This window comes from Wyeomyia smithii, chromosome 1 (assembly GCF_029784165.1).
Source record: "Wyeomyia smithii strain HCP4-BCI-WySm-NY-G18 chromosome 1, ASM2978416v1, whole genome shotgun sequence".
Classification (NCBI taxonomy): Eukaryota; Metazoa; Arthropoda; class Insecta; order Diptera; family Culicidae; genus Wyeomyia; species Wyeomyia smithii.
Window position 1 is genome coordinate 6,432,939 of NC_073694.1, and position 22,335 is coordinate 6,455,273.

The 22,335-nt window shown below is 41.1% G+C and overlaps 1 protein-coding gene across 2 annotated transcripts; it reads left to right on the forward strand.

Annotated features, from left to right (window-relative positions):
• Positions 1 to 909: 909 nt before the first annotated feature.
• LOC129732930 (myrosinase 1-like) lies at positions 910 to 10,857 on the forward strand. 2 transcript variants are annotated; one of them, XM_055694407.1, is made up of 5 exons: positions 910 to 1,112; positions 1,167 to 9,330; positions 9,393 to 9,926; positions 9,983 to 10,533; positions 10,594 to 10,857. In XM_055694407.1, exons 2-5 carry the CDS (start codon positions 8,989 to 8,991, stop codon positions 10,706 to 10,708), a joined length of 1,542 nt encoding a protein of 513 aa, XP_055550382.1. In that variant the 5' UTR covers positions 910 to 1,112; positions 1,167 to 8,988; the 3' UTR covers positions 10,709 to 10,857. The 2 variants fall into 2 exon arrangements, with proteins under 2 accessions (XP_055550382.1, XP_055550374.1); XM_055694399.1 differs by having other exon boundaries at positions 910 to 9,330.
• Positions 10,858 to 22,335: the final 11,478 nt, after the last annotated feature.

A 22,335-nucleotide genomic window follows, 5' to 3' on the forward strand; every position in this document is an offset into this window, starting at 1 on the left:
GGTAGAACAAAACTCCTATTACATTCGGCACGAAAAAGTTCACCATCAAGAAAAGTCACTGTACTTTTGCCGTCATCAAGGTTCCGGGTGAATAAAATGTGCGACGAGTTCGTAATGCTTAATGTTCGTCTGCGACTAAAAATCAGAGAACAATGTGGAGGAGCGCACCATGTTATTGGCAAAAATCTAGGACAGTAATGATTTCCCACTAAATGCACTGATGTAGGAAGACCACCGGATGATCAATATGAGAAGCGACCCAGCGATGATCGAGGGTCCCGCCGGACATGTTTAAACCGTCAAGTGGAGTTTCCAGCATCTAAAGCAGTTCAGAAAGCTATTCAGGGAACGTCCGAATCCCTCATCAAAGCAAAAAAAAGAAACGCGAAAACCCATCATCTTCATGCTGGAATGCTGGCTTTTAACTTTCTGAACCACTGCCGTTTGGAAGACTTGTATCTCTAATTGCAAGCAAGTTGGTTACAAGGTATTGTGCCACAACTACACTGTTGGTAGTAAACGGACTCGTCAGCAAGCTACCAATAATACCGATGAAAGATTCTGGCAGTATATATCTAGGATTCGACCGAATGTCACCGCGGAGTAAATTTCATCCATATTGAAAGCCTCGAGATCGACAACGATCTCGTTTTTATTAAACTTGTTCCGATACACAGGAATATCAGCACTCTTACTCTTACGTATCGACTCCAGTAACTCTCATGATGGGACTGAGCTGAATCCTTCGGAACGCACTCGTACTAGTATTTTGGAAGCCCTTGACCGCAGTCAGCAGCCGTTCCGGACCTATGTTTGGGGTCGGTACTGGGTCTTCCAGCTCACTATACCAGGCAAGTATCATAATTTCTCAGATGTTTATGTACCTAACACTCGCTACCGTTGTAGTTATCCACTTTTCAATGATTGTGCCCCAACTGCCTCCAACATCAATATCGGCTTCACGCCGTCTACACACCATTTGGAATCAGTCATTCCGGGGAAGACTCTAATCTCCTCGGTACAGTCGAGTTATACCTGCCAGCGACCTACAGCCATCCCAGCCCTGTGCTCGACAACGGAGAAGGTGTCTCCAAAACCGTCAATGCAGGCAAGTACGTATTAACTTCGAACCATGATACGCCCGCCGTAATTTTGATTGTTTCCAGCACTCAACCGTTGTCCGTTGCGGCAGAAAAAGCTCCGGCTCGCTTTTTGTCTGTGTACTACCAGAATGTAAGATCAAGAACGCTCAACTGCGGTTACGATTGAGTAGTAGCGATTAGGACATGATTGTTCGATTGGCGATTTTCCATATTTTTCGACTTTCCTACAACATTTCAATATTTTTTTAATTACTTTTGATGATAAGCAGCTTTTTGTGGACTTTTCGAATATTTTACTTTTTCTATTACGTTTTGATAGCTTTATAACGATTTTGAACGGACTTTTTGATGATTTCATGACACTAACGTTTGCGGTAAAAAATTGACAAAAATTGCCGATTTTCATGAGTTTACCTTTAATCGTAACTACTCATGCATCATCAATCATAGTAACCCATGAGTTAGCAAAAAAAAATGACAGCTCTATCAGTCAAACTCTAACTGTGATGGCGAAAAAGAACGGTACCCCGCCGCATCAAAAAAGGACATCGTGCGGCACATTGTGGACGCCGGGTATGCCCGTTCCGGCATCTACAACATCTTGCAACTATTGAACAACAATCAGAGCATCGGAAGAAAGCCCGGTTCCAGACAGCCAACGACCCTGAGCGACAAGAAGCTTCAAAGAATGCTGAAGAGGAAGACCGAGGGAATAGTGGCTAAATCGCGTGTACTTGGCCGGGAAGTTGGTGCGTGCGGTAAAACAGTGAAAAAGTATCTGGAGAACATGGACATACATGTCAGGAAGCGGTAGTGTCGACACTGATCTCGAAGCTGCAGGCAATGAATAAGATGGTCAAGTCGATTTTCCCGGCAAATCGCGTAAAAAAAGAATCTGGTGTACTTTGATTTGGTCCCTTTACGTAGAAGTGGCTTATCCTAAGGTCCAAACTAAACAAGGCTCTTAAAATACACACTACGCGTCAGACCGTTTTTCACATTCTAGAGGTTTTGTGTAGATATAACATGCCCTTAATCAACTCGATCGTATTTTATGGTCTCTTGCCGTGCGATCTGAACTTAAATTTTCTCGCTTCAAAGCGACATTATTTAATTTTAAGACTATCGCTTTCGGAGTGACAAGTAGAAAATAACTTGAAAGCTCTAAAAAACGTAACTTCAACACCCAACAAAAGCTTAGCAGCTAAAAAGCCTAAAAAACTCTAAGAGCGAGGATCAGGAGGATTCTAAAACTCTGAAAATCTTTGAATAAAGAAAAACCAAAAAGCCAAAAGGCTCAGAAGCTCGAAGCTCAATTAAGTTCAAAACGACTCAAAAAAACCTCTATCTTTGAAGATCTCAAAATATATCAAACGCCCAAAAAGACTCAATAAAACTTCATAATTCCAAAAACTATGGCAGCTCAGAAAACCCAAAGCTCAAAAAAGCTTGAAACTTAAAAGAGCTAAAAATGTTAACAGTTTATAACTCAACCAAACTAACCAAACATAAAAAAAAAAAATCAAAAAGATTGACGAGCTCTGAAAATCTAATAACATTTTAACTCTTCAATATTCAGAAAAGTTTCATAGCTCACAAAATGCTTGTAATTTTTAAAACTTCAACAGCTGGAAAAAGGTCGGAAGGTGGTATCCAAGACACGACCGCATAGTTGACGTAGGACTACAATAGATTTATATTTCCTTTTGAAGCTCTGTTTGATATCAGCTCGTTTTACTTTTGGCATGGTTCAATTTGGGCACACATGTGCCAAAAACGAGCGGTTATGTTTAATAACATTTTTCTAGTTTTCTTGATATTTTTAAACCAATTCAAGCTCAACATCCTCCAAAAAAAAGGTATTTTGGTCCTTTATGCTGCCAAAACGGATGGAATCGTTAAACGGTTCCTGAGAAATGACCGGAACAGGTTCTGGTAATATAATGACCATGATCAAAGCAGCCTTTAATTACTCTGATGGCAATATCAGTATCTACGTCGTCAGCCTAATTTCATCAAGCGACACCTCAAACGACTTGGAACTAAAACTAGTTCATTGGTGGCCATATCTACTGTGAATGTCATCTTTGGCCGTTTAAAAAGAAAAAAAAAAGTCATGAAAAGAGAACCGTTTATTTTTGGCATGGTTCGATTTTGGCAACAAAAAAAGTCTGGCGTGTTTTCAAAATCGAACGGGGTTTGTGTTAATATTATTATTTGCAGCACTCTATTTTGGAAAAAAATCTCTTCAATATTGATGAATACCTTTCATTATTAAACATATAGAATTTTATAAATATGTCAACTCTCAATTCAAGTCAATTTAAACAGTTTATCAGTAAACAGAATCAGAAAAAAATGAATCAGTTTCAAGATACCAAAAAACAACGAAGATTAGCCTCGGCAATTAATGTTCGCATAATGTTGTTCAATTACAAGTAAGGTTATGGAAAGGAACTTCAATATCAAGATGAAATCAATTTGGTTTTCCTCTATACCGCCACCGCGGGATGCAAATAGGAATATCATATTGAACTAAATTCATTTAGCTAGCAAAATATAATCATCAGTACAGCTCATTTAATTACCTCTATATTTAGTTATTTTAATAATTCTAAGAAAAACAGAGTGAGGAGTTCAAAACTAAACAAAGTATTTTATCTGTGCAATGCACCGAATTTATATACTCTACTATCTGCCTCTACTGGCACGTACAGAATTTTGTTGTCCCCGGCGGCGCAAAGTATTTTTCGGCACCCGAATAATCATATTAAATTCTGATATTTGCTACTATACGAAACAAAAAGAAGAAGATGACAATCCAAACGGCAATTCGATTATGTTCCAGATCGCAAAACGATACCTACGCATTAACCCAACACGCCTCACTGTGCGTCGACAGCGGCAATGTAGTCTTCACTTGGCTTGGCTTGGCTTGACAGACAGCGCTCTATTCATATTGGCATGTTTTCCTTCAAGACATCAGTTTTAATAACATTCTTACAACAGAACGTAAAACTGTCTGATAGTGGAGGTGGTTACGAACTTTCCGGAAAAGCTTCACCTTTAAGACATCAAAATAATCTAGGGTCATAGAAGCAAACGTTAGTTGACCTTTTGGGACGGGGAGATTCTGTCAAAAAATTTTTGTCACTGCTATACAGGATATCACAGCAGGCAGTTGGTGTCTACTCATGAAGTCTGTGCCAGGCGTGCTCGCATGGGATTGGTACGTTATTCGTGAAAATTCGACCTTGAAACTTTTATGAAATTTTCACTGTTTAACAATGAAGTGATAACGATAACTGAAGAATCTCAAAAATGTCCATCATTTGATCAGTTCAACGACATATTGATTACTGTGATCCATCCTGTGGTTACATCAGTGTTACCGTTTGAAATCTTTCATTCCAACGTTACACCTTGGTTTTAGTTTCCGCAGAATGTATCTCAATATAATGCGGTAAGACGTAGTCCTACGTTAAAAATTTCAGGAGTTACTATGAAGGATTTCGCTGGCAGCAAATTTACATTTGTTTTAAAAAATTTACTTGCATTTGAAAAGGGCTGAAGTTTTTTTTTTTCATAAATCGATATAAGGCAATCCACGAGACAGTTGCGATCAGCTGATTTCAGAATGTTTTCAACTTATTCTTGAATTGTCGTAGATCGTTTAAATGAAACACTTGTGGTTTCTACAATGGTTAACGATAGACTGACGACTTATTAGTTTAGTTTAGTTAAAGTTTATCTTTATTTTGATTTCTTGAAACAGTTTTTGTCAATACAATGAATTTAAGTGATACAGATATACTCTTCAACTTTTTTCTCTTTACATTCTTACATTTTGGAAATTTTAAACCTACATTCTTATTAGTTGTAATACACATGTTGCCGGTTGTATCGGAATTTGATTCAATTTAAATATACATACAACCTAACCTACTATTTACATTTTTTAAATCTAAGAAAGTTGTCGGATTAGATCCGAATCAGAAGTTGTACATTTCTGTAAAAGTTTCACATTCATTTTACGAAAGCTCTCGGAAAGCAGGTCCAAGCCAGCAGTTGCATGAACCGATGAGGTTCTGGTATCAAACGGAAGGTCCAATATCATTCGCAGAGTTTTGTTCTGGAAGGTTTGTAACTTCAGCAGGTGGGATGCAGCGCAGGAGCCCCAGATTAGAGATGCGTAATCCATAACAGGGCAGATGATTTGCTTGTAAATTGCCAGCTTGTTAGGTCTGGATACTGAAGAACGGCGGTTCAATAGGCAGTATAGATAATTAATCAGCATCAAGCATTTGTTCAGGGTTCTCTCGACATGTTGTCGAAAAAGTAGTTTCGTGTCTAACAAAAGGCCCAGATAAATTGCCTCAGAGGTCCATTCGGTTTTCGAGCCGGCCAATATTAGTTTACAATTTTCGGGTGGGTTCAGCCTGCAGGTTTGCCAGTGCTTAAAATTAATGGCTTGAGTTTTTTGGTGATTTATACGGATTTTCCATGTGGTCATGTAGTCTACGTAAATTTTCAGGCAACGCTGCACTGGAAGAACCGGAATGTCCGAGGTATATATATTGTACAAAATGGGGCCGAGTAGACTGCCTTGAGGTACGCCAGCTGGGATACAAGAAACTGTAGACAGTTCACCATTTAGTGAGACTCGAAAGGACCTTTGATGAAGACAGTTCTGTATTACTTTTGTGAGGTAGTCAGGAACGCCGGAGTTGCACAATTTATACACTAGACCTTCATTCCAGACGTTGTCGAAGGCCTTTTCGACATTTAGTAGCGCCATGACTGTGGACTTGGATACTTCTTTGTTTCTGTTAATGATTTGTTTCACTCTAAGCAGCTGATGAATTGTTGAGTGGCCCTTCCTGAAGCCAAATTGCTCAGGAAGAAGAATGTTACTGTCCTCGATGACTACTAACAGGCGGTCCAGTAGGAACCTCTCAAATACCTTGCTTAGAGATGAAAGCAGACTAATGGGCCCGTAGCTAGCAGGCGATGTGGGGTCTTTTCAGGCTTAAGGATGAGAATAACTTTGGCACTTTTCCATCTTGTAGGTACGCTGTTGTTTTAGTAAATTCGATTTTTGTGTTTACTACGACTTTGAGAGCAAATCGGCATATTTTATATTCCGCAGCGATGCCAAGAGCCTTGAGGGCTTTCATCAGCTTTTCCAGGGGCAAATTTTTGAACCATGATCGGTGGTAGTTTAACTTTAGTAGCGGGTGGAGCAATATTTCCTTGAGAATCACTAACCGAATCCACGGCATCGTCTATATCGCTCAGTGCAATTGAGGCAGGAACGGATCGTACGGATGTAGATGCACTCAGGTCGCGCTTATTGGACTAACGCAGGATTTTCTTGTCAGGCTGAGGATCATTCAACGATATCCTGTCGTTAAGGCGCTTAGGGCTGGGCTTTGACCCACCAGAGCGCCTTTTGCGCTTGGTCGTTACACTGTGTCAGGTCCAACGCGAAACTAAGTAGATGTAGAAACAAACGAACGCGGAGATATGTGAACGCGATATTCACGATAAACAAAACAAAACACGGGAACAAAAAGACAACTCTACTCCTCGAACGACCATGAATCAATCTGACCACTTATTCTTTATTAGAGACTATTTATACATGTTGGTATGGTGATACTAAATAACTGTGAGTTTCCATAGGTGCTGTGTTTACTGGTTGTCGTTAACTCCCACACTCCTCCTCGATGGTAGTACACCAGCAGCTTTGTAACTTACTTTTTACTCTACTGTCTGTATACCGGAAAAGCTCAGTATCAAGAGACCCTGTGATCAGCGGGGTTAGTAAATTAATGTATTGTTTCGATAGAAATCGTCAATAACCAAATAAATATGAGAGATAACAATAAACTTTTTTTGAAAAAATCGTTTGTTTCATGATAGCAAACAACATTGTAGAACATTGGAAATTGTATAAAATCACTACTTAATGTTATCGTCGGCTTCGTGCAACACTGGCACAACTCAAAATTTTGCATTTTTGAGTTTTTGGTGGCAAACGATGCGAAACCTAGTGAAGTTTCATCCCACGAAACCCCGCTTCAAAATCCCCAAAAAATCCAGAGTTATGAGTAGAAGTGCACAAATCGGAATTTCTACCTAAAGTTAGTAAAAATAAGGTTTTAACTTGGACAACGTGCTCATAATTTGTGCATAATAGACCTAGAAGAGTTAAATGAGGATTGGTAATCTTAAATTTCAAAGTTTTCTAGAAAATCGAAATATATTTTTTTTTCTTGAAACTATGATTTTTGAGTTGGGCCAGTGTTGCAAGAAACCGACGTTATATTGAAAAAAAAAAATTCATTTAAATAGGCAGATAATTATAACTGTTTATTTGGACATAGGCTGTCAGCCCGAGACCCCTCTCTCAAATCTATATACAATACAATACGTGCTTGCGTTTAAGTATATTGTTGATTTCTTAAATATAATTTTAGTCTTCTTCGAATCCCTCCTGGAGTCTGAACTAAACTTCTGGAGTCATGTTTATAGAGATTTCGTCCTGCAGTTCATTGAACTCGTTCAAAAATCTGCTGGTGGGTTCGTGTTGAGTGTAGTTCTTCGTTCTCCGACGACGAAGAGAAACCGGGCTTTCGTTGAAATTAAGTCGGTCTAATAAGGAAGTACTTTCAATCCGTCCACTGAGTACATGTTGTTGCAGAAGAACACCATAATATTATCTGCGATCTTATGTCTGTTTTTATCGTTTCAAGATCTATTAGACAGTGAAGATTTCCTATTCTGGTAGTGCCTAAAAGCGAATATTACGAATTTACGCTGAACTAATTCAAGTCGCCAAACCACACTCGCGAAATCCAGTTTTGTCTTGACGAGACTGATGTAGATTGCGAGAATTGCATGATGGTCCGTAAAGAAGTATGGTGTCTTTGACAAAGTTGTTTCTTATGAAATATGCTACAACGTTGCCGAACAAAGTGAATTTTTATATGCAAAAATAAAAAAAGTAAAATTCGCTTCTCGCTGTTTGATGGATTAATCACAAAATTGCAACTTTTATAAAATGGAGAATGATTAATGGATCAAAATTGCTGAGGCACCACGGCTCTAAAATCAATTTTTTTTTAGGTCAAAATAACTTTGATCACGTTTTTGCAGCTTTGGAAACAGTGCTCAGCGTGGTGATAGTCGATTAGCACTTTGAAAAACTAACTGAACTGGGACGGTAACCCTAATTCGACGACCACGGATACAGTCAAAGCCACACTTCCGATACTTTATTAAGGTCAAAATCTCAAGCCCTCAGTTAAATACCCTCCCGAAACCTTACTCCAGCAAGATTGGTCATACCGGAACGATTTTGATAAATTGATCGTTTTTAAGTGAATGCATATCGCTCTTTCTGAATACTGAATTTTGTTCCTAATCTTTGATAAATTATTTCAACTAAGCTATCATTTTTGTCAGTTATTACCAGTATAGTTCATCGTATTATTTTCAAGCTTTGTCTTTCGAATCATTTGAATGGTGGTGGGTATATTATTGTCAAATTAAACTCATACTGGACTATAATCCAAAATAAAGCTAATAAAAGAAGTATGACTTACAAGCACATAGACGTCTTCACTCAAACAACGCCTTCACTCAACCTCGAAGCATACAACAAATCATACAGCCACGCAAACATCGTCCGTCGTCATCATAAAATTGCAGCAGCATATCAGTTGTTTGTTTAGTCGTCCATCACTCACGAACCGGCATTATGTAGGTATTCAGTCTTGATTGCATCGGCGTCCTATCGCCAATAAAGACGTCTGTGTTGTGGTCAGTCCAATCAGCACTTCTCAGTTCCGATTGCACAGTCGGAGTTGCGCACTAGGCAATGAAATTGACGATCATCGGTTACTGGTTGTTAGTGGGCATTTTTTTGCCCTCCTACGTTGTTCAAGGAACGCACAACACTCCACGGTTAGTTGCGGTACCGGCGGCACCCATCGGTGATGGGGTTGACGTCCGTAAATTTCCATCATATTTTGCGTTTGGAGCGGCAACCGCCGCTTACCAAATCGAGGGTGGCTGGAATGAGGACGGAAAAGGTGCCTCGGTATGGGATACTCTTACCCACCAGCATCCGGAGCTGGTAGTAGACAGAGCAAATGGAGACGTAGCTGCCGATTCGTACCATCGATTCCGGGAAGATATCGCTGCACTAGAAGAAGTGGGCGTAAGTAAAATTCTGCTAGTAATTATAGTCATTTAACCTAATTGTTTTAATTCACCTTTCAGTTCTCTTTCTATCGTTTCTCCATCTCATGGTCAAGAATTCTTCCGGAGGGAGACCTGTCATCACTACGACTGGCTGGAATCCAATACTACAATAATCTGATCAATTCCCTGCTAGAGGCAAACATTACACCAGTGGTGACCATGCTTCACTACGATGTGCCACAGTACGTGCAAAACCTGGGTGGCCTCGCGTCTCCATTGTTCGTCCAGTACTTTAAAATTTACGCCGACACTCTGTTTCGCTACTTTGGAGATCGCGTCAAGGTGTGGATTACCCACAATGAACCGTGGGATTTCTGCGTAACGGGATACGGCAGCGGTACCGAGGGTCCTCTGGTACACGCCCCCGGTGTCGGTGAATATCTCTGCGCCCATCATGTTCTTCTCAGCCACGCTACTGTTTTCCATCTCTACGACGAGAAGTATCGTAAGGAACAGGCAGGAAGCGTGGGAATCACTCTGAGTGGACGTTTCTTCTATCCGGCTAATTCTAAAACTGGACCGGATGTGGTTGATCGTGCCCTGCAATATCAGGTAGGTAAGATTTAGTGTATTATTCTATTATTACTTACCGAAAATCATGTTTTCAGTTAGGTTGGTTCGCCCATCCTCTATTCAGCGGAGCCGGAGGCTATCCGCCGCTCATGGTTCAGGAAATTGCAGATCACAGCCTTCGGGAGAATCGTACCATGTCACGCCTTCCGGAAATGTCCGACGAAATAAAGCAGTTTATTCGAGGGTCCGCCGACTTTTTGGGTTACAATTACTACAGCAGTCGGCTAGTAGAACTGGACAAAAGAGATTACAACGAAAGCAGTCCACCGTCAGTGGAAAAAGATACCGGAGTGTTGTACAGTGTGGATCGCTCTTGGAAACGGGCCAAATCGAGCTGGCTTTATGTGGTGCCAAAGGGTTTACGTGGAGTACTCAATTGGTTCAAAAAGGAGTACAACAATCCACCGGTTTTAATCACCGAAAATGGGTATTCCGACGATGGTCAGCTGGAGGATCACGAACGGATAGATTTCTACCGAAGCCACTTGACGCAACTGTTGGACGCGATTCTGATCGACAAGTGCAATGTGTTCGGCTTCACGACTTGGAGTATCGTGGATAATTTCGAATGGCTACGAGGTTATAGGTGAGTATAGAAGTTAAATTTATCATAAAAGTCTTGTTTTAAACACATTGTTCATTTTAGCGAAAAATTTGGTCTCTATCATGTCAACTTCTCGAGTTCCAATCGAGAACGGGTTCCGAAACTTTCTTCAAAATTCTTTAAAACAGTAATCCAGTCAGGTACAATTCCAACTTAGTTTTATTCATAACTGTTGGTGAAGGAAAAAGGTGGTAAAAAAATTCCATAAAACGTAGTACGTATAGAGGTTGAAATACCTTCTTTCCAAAGGAACTATACTAGATTAAATAGAAGAATAAAATCATCATACATTTCTTATAAAAAAATTGTGTAACATTTTAGTGAGAAAAAAATTGTCCTGAATCTATGACAGCTTCGAGTTTTGAATTGAGGCAAATTCAGCACAAAAAGTCACGATTTTGCATGTTTCACGTAGTGTTGTAAATATCAGCCTGAGTTTTAGTAATCAGACACCAGTTATTTTTCCTCAAACATTCTAATGAGAAAAATCACATGTCATCGCTTTGCATTTTTTTTTGTTTTTTTTTTTTTTTTTTTTGGTTTAGAGATAAACTGAGTATAAAAAAATTAGAAGAAACGAGTTAAATTGATAATGATTACTCCACACCTCAGAGACGGAGAAAATATTATCAATAAGCTTCAGAGTAACGGAATTTATATAGGGTATCGGCTCTATTACCGTAAGGTTCCAAATATTATTGTCAGGGTGTAAATGATGTTCTAGAGCGTAAGTTTCTTGCCTGATGATTATTCATAATGCAGAGTATCTTCCTGCAAAAGATTAGTTCTCTATACCTGCATTAATCCCCGGACGATAATTGGACAAATCTGAGAAGAGAAGATATAAAAGTCACAATTAACGACGTTTTAAAAAATCTGTACTCATCTGTACCGTTTGACAAAAATCTGTAATCTGTACCAGAAAAAAACGCAAAAATCTGTACCTCTCCAGATAAATCTGAACATGTGGCAACACTGCTCATGACATCAATAGCTCAATCATCACTTGTGTGTGATTTTTCGTTGAGCGAGCACGTGTTTGTCTTTTCGATAGTAGTGAAGAGTGTATCATCGTTGGTGGTAGAATTAGTCCCTCTAGACAAACGCAAGAGGGTAATACAAGCCATCGGAATCAATGCCCAGTTTCAGCTCACAAGGATGAACCGTAGGAACCAGGAAAAAAAGTACCGAGATTTGTATTTAGTTTATTTTGCTAAAGGTTGCAAGCCGTTCATATCATCAACATCGTACAATGAAAAGCGTACCGAGGACCGAATCGTAGTGTCACTCAGTGCATGCATTGCCTCAATTTTGGCCACGGTACCCGCAACTGTCACCGGCAGCCGAAGTGCATTTTCTGCTCCTAGCAGCATTGACCCAACGAATGCCCGACCGAAGGAAATGGTGCACTAAAGTGCGCAAACTGCGGTGCCGCTCACAAGGCAACGGACCAGAGTTGCACTGAGCAGAATAGGAAGAAGCAAAGAGTTTTAGACCTGGACCAGTTCCCGAAGTTGCCTCCACCACGACGAAGAACAGTGCCAAACCTCGAACTACTGCCGCTTCCCAACCATCAGTGAAAAAGAAGTGCATCGCAGGCGGCTATGCCACCCGGGTTTAGAACACAGCAGACCAATCCGGTTCATGATGATGCAGATGATGCACCTCTTCATGCAGCTTAACATTCACCATCCAAATGCTTAATTGGAATGCCCGCTCATTGGCAGCCAAAAAACTGGAATTTCTACATAATAACCTTATAGACGTCGTTTTTCTTTCTGCAATACACCTCAAGCCAACTGTGAGTTTCGGTCTGCCAAACCGTGCCATCTACAGACTCGGCCGTGTTGGAAGTGCAAAAGGCAGTTCAGCCACCATTGTCCGTAACAGACTCAAGTTCAAAGCTGATATCTTCTGATGGGCCTATCATATTCTTCGCCGTTTATTACCCTGGTCAGTGCAAAACCTCGGACGGTGTGCAACACGATTCAAGAACAACGTCCAAAAACTAACTCGACGAATTGGTAACTCTAGGAACAACAAAAATGACGAAACACTTGCTGAAGACCTTTCTCGGAAACGCAATTACCATCGTGCAAACTGGCCCCAACTGCTGCTTTTCATTGAAGACTGTACCGATGACAACATCCCACTGGCAACGGAGAACGACATCGATAGGGTGCTTCAAGAACTCTCCCACAACATCGAAGAGGCAGAAAACCGTTTCATCCCGATTTCATCGATAACATGTAAGTTCACATGACTCGATGAAAAAAACGAGAAGAATTATATTCCTTCGAAATTGTGTTAGACGACATTTTCAAAGAACAGGAGCGAAGCAAAACCAAAAAATAGGAAATATGATATAGAATTGAAAAATTTGCCGAATTATTCTAGACCCTTCTGGCTACTCACTGAAGTTTTAAAAAGTAAACCTAAACCAGAGTGCCAAATAAAGTTTACCTAACTTCAGTGGAAAAGGCTAACGCCATCTCCTCATAGTTCAAAGCTGCTCATCAGCTGGGTCAGAAAATCGTCAGTCCGATGGAAGCACCAGTCGCACAAACTTGAAATAATAGTTGAAAGAGCTGCAGTTCAAATTGAACTTCTCGAAGAGCAAAGAGTCACTGAGCATGGAATCGATCAAGTCATCAAAGGAATCCGTAGCATGAAGGCTCCTGGTTTTGACGGCCACTTCAAAATCGTACTAAAGAACCTTGGACATAAAGCTCGTAATGTTCTGGCAACGGTGTTCAATCGCTGTCTGGGAATTGGATATTTTCCCTCCCGCCTGAAAGTTGTCCGAAGTGGTCCCCATCCTTAAGCCTGGCAAGGACCCGACCAGCCCTACATCATATCGGCCAATCCGCTTGCTCTCTTCGACAAGCAAGCTACTTGAGAGAATCATGTACACCTGGCTGCTCAAGTGCACAGAGGAGAGCAACATCTTCCTGAAGGCGCAATTTGGATTTCGCCGTGGCCATTCCCCGATTCACCAACTACAAAGAGTAACCAATTCAATCAAGTAGGCCAAGAGGGTATCCAAATCGACAGTAATGGCGCTAATGGATATAGAAAAAGCATTTGACAATGTTTGGCATGAGGGCCTAACATACTGAAGCACTTAAACCTGGTCAAAATCATCTGCAACTACCTCCAAGGCAGGTCATCACAGGTGTATATATCTGCTGGTGTACCCCAGGGCAGCATATCGGGCCCCAGCCTGTACAACCTGTACACTTCCGATATTTCACCGCTGCTGATTCGACGATAACTTACAAAGGAAGGAACATCCGATCATTTGTGTTTAAACTGGATTAAATGCCTGCATCGAGTACCTTGAAAAATGGATAATTCGGATCAATGCAGCCAGGACGCAAACTATAGTGTTAAAACATCGCAATAGCAAACGATTGAAACCGACCATCAATATTAAGATCCATGACATCTAAATAAGTTGGTTAACAGAAGTTCGATACCTTTGACTAGCCTACTGGACAAAAAACTGCTTTTCCGGTCCCTAGTGGAAGACCGAGCGAACAAAGCAATCACACTATTAAAAAGGCTCGCAAGACTGAAACTTCAACAAACTCGCAGTCTTAAAGCAAATCGTGTCGGGGAAGAAGTGTGCCAAATCCCACCAGAAAAAAACGCAGGTAATCCAAAATCGGTTCCTGAGAATGATAGTGAACCTCCCAATGAGTACGTGCACTACCGGGGTTTGGTGAGCTTTGACCCATTGACGATCAGAATAGAGCACTTTGAGGAACGCTACAAATTAGCATAACTTGCCTCTGAATGGCCAGAAATTAGGAATATTTATTCCTAAAATTTCAAATCTCCTGTAAATACTGTATATAATTTAGATTAGGTAGATAGAAAAAATATAAAAATAGAAAGAACGAAAGAGTTCAAAAATTGACAACCCTAAGAGGGAAAAAGTAGGTGAATCATTAAAAAAAAAACAAAAAATAACCTACAGTTTGAATAGCCATGAAACAGCTGATCACTTGAAACAATTTGTAAAAACGATTGTAAAACAAGTAAATACAACATTGAAAAAATTAGAATCCAAACGAAAAAAAAACATCAATAACTCATCGTCCTTTGGATCATTCGTGAAGTCGTCATTAGCAAGCAGTTGTAGAGAAAAATTGAGTCGAGTGAATTGGATCAGTTGATATTTGTCTATGTTATACCTATAACCAGAATTTTTGGCTTCTATCGCACAATATTATTATTTCACGGTGCTACAAATGAAATGCAGGAACTTCGGATATGACTTAGTGTAGGTTGTAGCTTCAGTCAAGTGTTTCTTGCGCATATACTTGAAGGTTTTCAATCACCCCAAAAATTGTAAGTTATTGTCAAAACCAAATTTTTAAACCTCAACTCACATTTTTATGTTAAACTCGGTTGTTTTTCAACCGATTTGTTATATTTTGACTGTTTTGACAAGATAAAAAAAAGAACTTTCGAAACATTTAAATATGTCTATAGAGTTTACCTATGTATGATGAAAAGTTTTAAAATAAACAAGATGGTATATGTTATTTTCAAATTTTTCCAAATTTATTCACAATTTTTCATACATTTTTGTAATGAAGGAGCTTCAATTGCTGTAGAATCATGGGCGCAACTAAGGAAAATTTCTAGGGGGGGCTAGTTTTCATGTATGAAATTTGAAAAAAAAAAAAACGGAAAAGGGAGTTTTAATATGCTTATTTAATAACGCTTAAAATAGTGTCGTAACAGCAGAAAAAATCACTTCGGGATAGAATCTCCGAAGATGTACTGAATATCTTGAACACAGCGTCAACGCCAACCTCTTTCAGCAACACTGATTTGATATTGAGGAGAGCCAGGTTTGGTAAATGGCTGGGCAGTGCTTTTTAACAGCACACCCGTACTAGCTGGAATAAAATAGACCCCAGTGTGGTTCAAGGCATAATGCCCTATTCCTACCTCCACGTGTTACCGACTGTGATACGAGAAACCAAGAGAAAACCGGTGAACCGGTGGGAACTTGGTCGTATGCTGACAGGAAAGGGGTAGTTGTTCTCCTTAGAGAGCAGCTTGTCTGAACCCCACAGGCTAGGGGCGGCTCAAACAGCGACTGATCCGGACCGAACGGCTGAACTATGAAATGCGGTGTCTCGCCAGCTACACCTATGGCGGCAGTCCCGTCGCGAGACTAGGCATCGCAGCCCTGATAAGGCAGCACACTAAAAGAAAAATACTACGAAGAATCAAGAATTCAAAACGAACCGGAACAAAAGGCAATGACCCAGCCGACGAACTAAGGACGACGATTAGAAGCTCGGTACATGTAACAGTAGATCGCTCAACGCCCCGGATGTCGACTGGATTCCGCTGGATCAGCTAGAATCCCGCCACTTCGACATCGTTGCGCTCCAGAAGCTTTACCTGAAAGGAGAGAAGGTACGGTGGATTTGTGACCGCAAGGCACAGTACCACCAAAGCGGTGGCACAACCAATGAGCTTGGTAGTGGTTTTATAGTGCTGTGCAGGATGCAGAGTCGTGTGATGAAGTGGCAGGCAATCAGCGACAGGTTGTGTTTGTTGAGAATAAAAGGCTGGTTCTACAACTACACTATTCCCAATGTGCACTGCCCTCACGAAGGAAGACCTGATGCAGAAAAAGAAACGTTCTACGCACAGCTGGAGAAACTTTACGATAGCTGCTCGCGTAGAGACATCAAGATCGTCATTGGGGACACCAACTTCGCAGCTTCCCACGGGCTGGCAGTCCAAAGTCCCTTTTTTCCTCGACCAACGTACAGCAAAACAATTGACCACGTTCTCATCGACGGCCCGTTCTTCACAGACATTACATACGTACGCACCAATCACAGTGCTGATCGGACATGACTACTTCAATACAAAAAACTACAAAACTCTAATATAACCGGTAGTCCTCTACGGAAGTCCTCTTGGTGTTTTCGAACGAAAAGTGCTGTGGACTATCTACGGTGGAGTACAAACGGACGACGGATAACGGCGACAGCGCATGAACCATTAGCTACAAGCGCTGCTTGGAGAGAACCCCATTGCGCACCTGGCGAGAGACAATAGGTTGCGGTGGGCCGGTCGTGTCGTAAGGATGCCGGACGACAACCCTGTGAAATCACTTCTCTTCAGCAAACCCTACCGGCAACAGAAAGTAAGGGGCGTAGGAACTGGTGAAACACAGCCCAAAACCGTGTAAAATGGCGACAACTTCTTGATACAGCACGAGTTACTACAGCTCTTGTCCGACTGGTAAGATGAGTAAGAGAGCAAGGCTTGAGAAACGATCCTGGGTGCAGAACTAGTTCTTAGCCAATGAATGACGACATCTCAATTTGTGTTGATTTTGATGCTCTGATAAGTAGTATGGAATGTATTTATATTGAATAAAATCATTCTCTGGAAAATTCTAGTGGGGGCTAAACACTTTCTAGAGGGGGCTGAAGCCCCCCCTAGCCCCCCCCCCCCCGTAGTTGCGCCCATGTGTAGAATTTGGAAAGTTCTTTTTATTGCCAAACGAAAACAATAGATGTTGTTAATGAAAATCTGTTATAATTAGGCTTAGTAATGGTTTGATGAAACCTACGATTTTTTTTTCCTGTGTGGGCTCATCACTGCGACAAGAGATTAGATCTATTGTGATGTTGCCCAAGTGATTTCTGTACTCCGGACTTCATATTATTGGCAGTATCACTATTGAAGTAAGTGATACGCTTATCATTTATATCCGTGCTTGTGGGTAAGTTTTACCTTTCCGTTTCAAGCTTACTACTCTACTATACCGAGCCTCTGTCCCTCCTAACAATATCGCCTAGTTACAATTCCCTGGAGAAAACTTTTATACGTTACTCACACCAGTTTCATTATAACTGGGACTTATTTTTGTTAGAAGGAGAGCCAACAGAGGTACTGTTGAATTCATATTGAAGGAAAGGTACTTGGTGGGAAGCCTGAGAATAAACCCATGCTAAAGCCCTTTGGCAACCACCAAATGGCCTGTTTCTACTAAGATTCGAACCCACGACCATTCGCTTACCAAGGCGGACTCTGTATCCTTGCGGCTACGGATCTCCCTAAATCTACGATTAAGGTGGAAATCCTCAAATCACATCTCAGCCACATTATAACGGAATTTCATTAACAACACAAACTTTTTCATTTGGCACTAAATGTATTTTCCAAATTATACAACAATTGAAGCTCGTTAATTACAAAAATTAGTGAAAAAGAAAAGATTCATAAATTTCAAAAAAAAAAAACATAAATCATCTTATTTCATTTAAACTATTAATCACACATTGGTAAACTCTTAAGACATACTTACTTGAAAACTCTATTTTTAGCTTTTCCAAAACGGCCAAAATATAGAAAATTGGTTGAAGAAAAAACGAACTAAACATAAAAATGTGACTGGGTAAACTTGGTGAATTCGTTCCGATTTAATTGGATGGATTTAGTAATTCGGAACACACTTTTCTTTGGCAGACTGAAATTCAAGATTATCTATTCCAAACGAGGCGCTATTTACAAACAAATTTTATTGTTTATATTATTGTATGGCTCTTCCTTGCTTCCAAAATATCAACAAATTAGTCGCAGTGACGAAAACACCCAACACGGAAAAAAATGCCTCTTCCTCCTGGAACTGTTGTGCAACAACACACAGACAGAACAACCCACAATATAGTAGAAACAAAAAACAATCAATGAACAATTGATCGCAAGGAAAGAGAAGTTCAAACCAAATTACCTCTTGTCGGAATACGGCACAATACACAATCTGTACCAAACCCGGTAAATCCTAGATTAGTCTTTGTTAGGATTAGGTTAGAGTTTCATATAACACAAACTGTGCTTAACACTTGAAATGCTGAACAAGAACGACAGCCAAAACTCACTGAATCAACCAAAATTTTGAATGAACAGAAATTGTAAAAATAACAAAAAATAAAACAATGTTTATCGTTAAAAAAACAAATTTACTCATTCATGCATCGAACGGTTCTTCCTGGAGCATTAAGGTGAAACGGGATTGTGGTCTTTTCCTATACAATTTTGAGGTTAGAGTTCTTTTTACTTTTGTAGTTTGAGCGTAAAAAATTCTGCTTCCACTAAATAAACAGTACTCAAATTGCTACTTCAGGCTTGCAACAGTTGTGAAAACAATTGATCAAAGTTTCATGTACGTAGTCTTCATAAATCAAGTGAAATTAGATTGCAAAATTCGAGTTGATCGCGACCACGTCCCGTTTCAGCTTAAACCTATCCATTTCTCAAGCAACATCAACAGGTAAGTGGAGAAGTGAATTCTACATCGACCGATCGAGTAAAATGCTTCGTACTATGTAGTGTGCATGTATTTCTGCTTACCGACAGATAATATAATGAAAATGACCGACAGATAATATAATGGAAATTTTGTCAGTTCGTGTCTTACTGATGGCCTGTATACAAACGGTTGTATAATTTTCATAGTACCGTTCCTTTGTTTTCCTTTGTACTGAAGAGTTATTTCCCTAACACAGACATCAGAAAGGAAGAGCAAAGCATTACGAGTATTCTTTTATGTTTTAAAATATCGAGCAAAATTAATAACGAAAATATTGACTGTTTTCGAGCTTTCATCGATACTATGACAATTTTAACAGTTATTTGCAATTTATATGGTTTTCATTCTCAGCATTAGCTTTTTTAATTGTTTGAATTCCTACTTAGTTAGTTTGCTCAGCGTGCTCAGCAATTAATTCAACACCAGCGGTTCGATGCATTTCTGTCTAGTGAAAGTTTTCCTAACCGACGAGGCGTACAGAAGCATCGGTAGGATGACTTATTTGTACACCGTAAACTTATTAACGACGAATAGTTTAGATCTACGGTTGATTAGCGGATAAAACATGTTTAGCAGCGCTGAAGTTTTGGTCACTGTTTGATCAACATGCGAGCGGTAGGGCAACTCACGATCGTATATCAATTCGATATCATTTATTCGAATTTTTGCATTCGGCAGCAAACGCCGACTGTGGAAACACGATTGTTTGTTTTTTTGCTACATTAACACAGATTTTCCATTTTGAGAGGTAAGCGACATTATTGCGGTACCATCGGCGAACAACGACAGAACACCTCCGTTTGTGTTAGCTCAGTCATGTCTTAAGTAAACAGGTTGTACAGAACCCGACTGAGGAAGCTGCCCTGTGGAACACCAAAGCCCACGTCGGACATGTCACCGGGTACACTGTGGTAATCTGTGATTTGCGCACCGTGAGGTAGTTTTGGACTATTTCCACAAAGTAGACGGGATAGTAGTGGCGTTGTGGCTTGTAGATTAGTCCAGTACACTGGGGTCGCTTTTTACGCGGTTGGTTGTACCGCATTTAAAACATTAGATGCGATATATTCATACTAAACTTATTTGATAGCGCTTACAAATAATCTTCCGAATCGAGTAAAAATAATCCGCGTTATTGTAAAAATAACCCGTTTAAAAAAACGCATCAAAACAACCCGCGTAAAAAGCGACCCCAGTGTATGCCACCCGTCGTCAAATGATTTTTATATGTCCAGGCTGGTCACAGCCGTTGTTTTAGACAGCTCTTTGTTTTGGTTGATGAAATTCGTTACCCTCTGTAATTGGTAAGTTGTAAAATGGCCTCTGATTTCACCATGAAGTGACTCCGGTAATAAGCACAATTGATAAAATTATCACTTTTGATGAATTTCAGTAATTGAATTGTCATCACCAAAATAGGTCAAATTTTCAGACTTGATTTTCTCAAAACGTGAATTTTTTCGAATTATTTAGTCCTAGCATTAAGGGGACGCTATACACTGAAGAGTTTTCTCCCAAACACCGACATCAGTAACTATATAGTAGACTAAATTATTGCATGTAAACTGTCATTGGCTAGCAGTGGTAATCAAATGGTATCAGTATCAGTCAAATATGATGGAAAGTTGAAGGCACAGAGCTTGTATACCAGACCGTCATGCCAGACATTGTCAAACGCCTTTTCGACGTCCAACAATGCCATGGCTGTGGACTTGGATACAGCCCTGTCCCTTCTGATGTTGTTCATCACCCGCACCAGCTGGTGCGTGGTGGAGTGACCCTTCCTAAACCCAAACTGTTCCGGGAGTAAGATGTTGTTTTCCTCAGCCACCTTCATCATGCGGTTGAGGATCAGTTTTTCAAACAGTTTGCCCAGCGATGAGAGTAGGCTGATCGGACGGTAGCTTGATGCTAACGTCGGATCTTTCCCGGGTTTGCGGATCGGTATGATCTTGGCTATCTTCCAAATGCTTGGATAGTAGTGCAATTCCAAGCATCTGTTGAAGATAGAGCTCAACAACAGATGAACCCTGTTGCTGAGCTTTTTTAAGACCATATTGAAGACCCCGTCAAACCCAGGAGCCTTCATGTTCTTAGTACTCATCAGCGCTGAGCAAACCTGTTCTGCTGTGATTTTATGTTCTTGAGGAACGGTACAGGGGGAGTTTTCGAGGTCGCGGACGCACTGCTCGACCTGGTCTTCCATTGGACTAGCCATGGTCGAGCCAAGCAAATGCGATGAGGCAATGTGATCGCCTACCGCATTTGCTCTCTCGACCGGTGCAACAAGAAGCCTCTCTCCGACCCTGAGGGGAGGAACTGGTTTGGGGTGCGATTTCAGTACTTTGGCTACTTTCCAGAATGGCCTGGAGCGGTCGTCCAAACTTTGGACTACGCGTCCGAATTTTTCATTCCGGAGAGAGACCATCCTGGAAGCAATTTGCCTATTCAGATCGGTCACCTCAAGCTTTATGTCCAGATCCCTGGTCCTCTGGAACTGGCGTCTACGCACATTCCGCAACCTAATTAACAGCCGGGTATGGGAATCAATAGCAAGGAACTTACCCCTCACAGGAACACGTCGCACACACGCCTCGTCGGCCACGTTTATGGCTCGTTGGAGACCCTCCAACGCCTGGTCGATGTGTTCCACGCTGTCAAGCTGCGGCGCCTCGTCGATGTTGTTGTCCACCATTCGAACAAAGCGCTCCCAGTCGACATGGTGGTAGTCTTTCCGCAGACAGCTGGCAGGAGCAACACCGATCCCCACCTCAGCAACGACAGGTTGGTGGTCTGAGCTAAGATCGTTGTGGGCCATTGGTTTGGAGAGCTCGATGTTGGCCAGGAAAAAGTCCAGGGTTGAAGGGTTCCCCGCTGGGGAGATGAAAGTCGGCTCATCCGGAAACTGCACCGTGTAGAAGCCATGCTGCGAGTGTTCGAAGAGTTGGCGACCGTTCTGATTCTGTCGATAATTTCGCCAGGCCTCGTGCCGAGCATTTAGGTCACCCCCAACGACGAAGCGGGAGTTGGTCCTGGTGATGGTTGCCAGGTCGTTCTTGAACTGCAATGCTGTACCGTTGCTGATACTACACTGGCGAGGACAGTAGACGACGATGAACCGAATGAACCCGGTAGCTGATTTGACCTCCACACTAAGGGCTTCGATGATGGCGGTGCGGATGTGCGGCAAGATGTTATATTTCATCCCCTTTCTGACGATGATCGCGATACCACCCCCCCTGGAGTTGGTGCGATCGAGACGGATGATGTTGTGATCCGGCAGCCAAAAACTGTCGCCGGATTTCAGGTGGGTCTCTGTGAGTAGACCCACGTCGATGTTGTACTTGCGGAGAAAGTCAGCAAGCTCGATGGTTTTTGCTCTAACAGAGCAAGCGTTCCAAGTGACGATGGAGATGGGTTTACGA

Excerpts from the sequence above, each read along its gene's own strand:
- LOC129732930 (XM_055694399.1), top strand. The coding sequence starts at position 8,989 with ATGAAATTGACGATCATCGGTTACTGGTTGTTAGTGGGCATTTTTTTG. Across the intron at positions 9,331-9,392 it reads CTGCACTAGAAGAAGTGGGC|TTCTCTTTCTATCGTTTCTC; the intron begins GTAAGTAAAATT and ends TTCACCTTTCAG. Across the intron at positions 9,927-9,982 it reads ATCGTGCCCTGCAATATCAG|TTAGGTTGGTTCGCCCATCC; the intron begins GTAGGTAAGATT and ends TCATGTTTTCAG.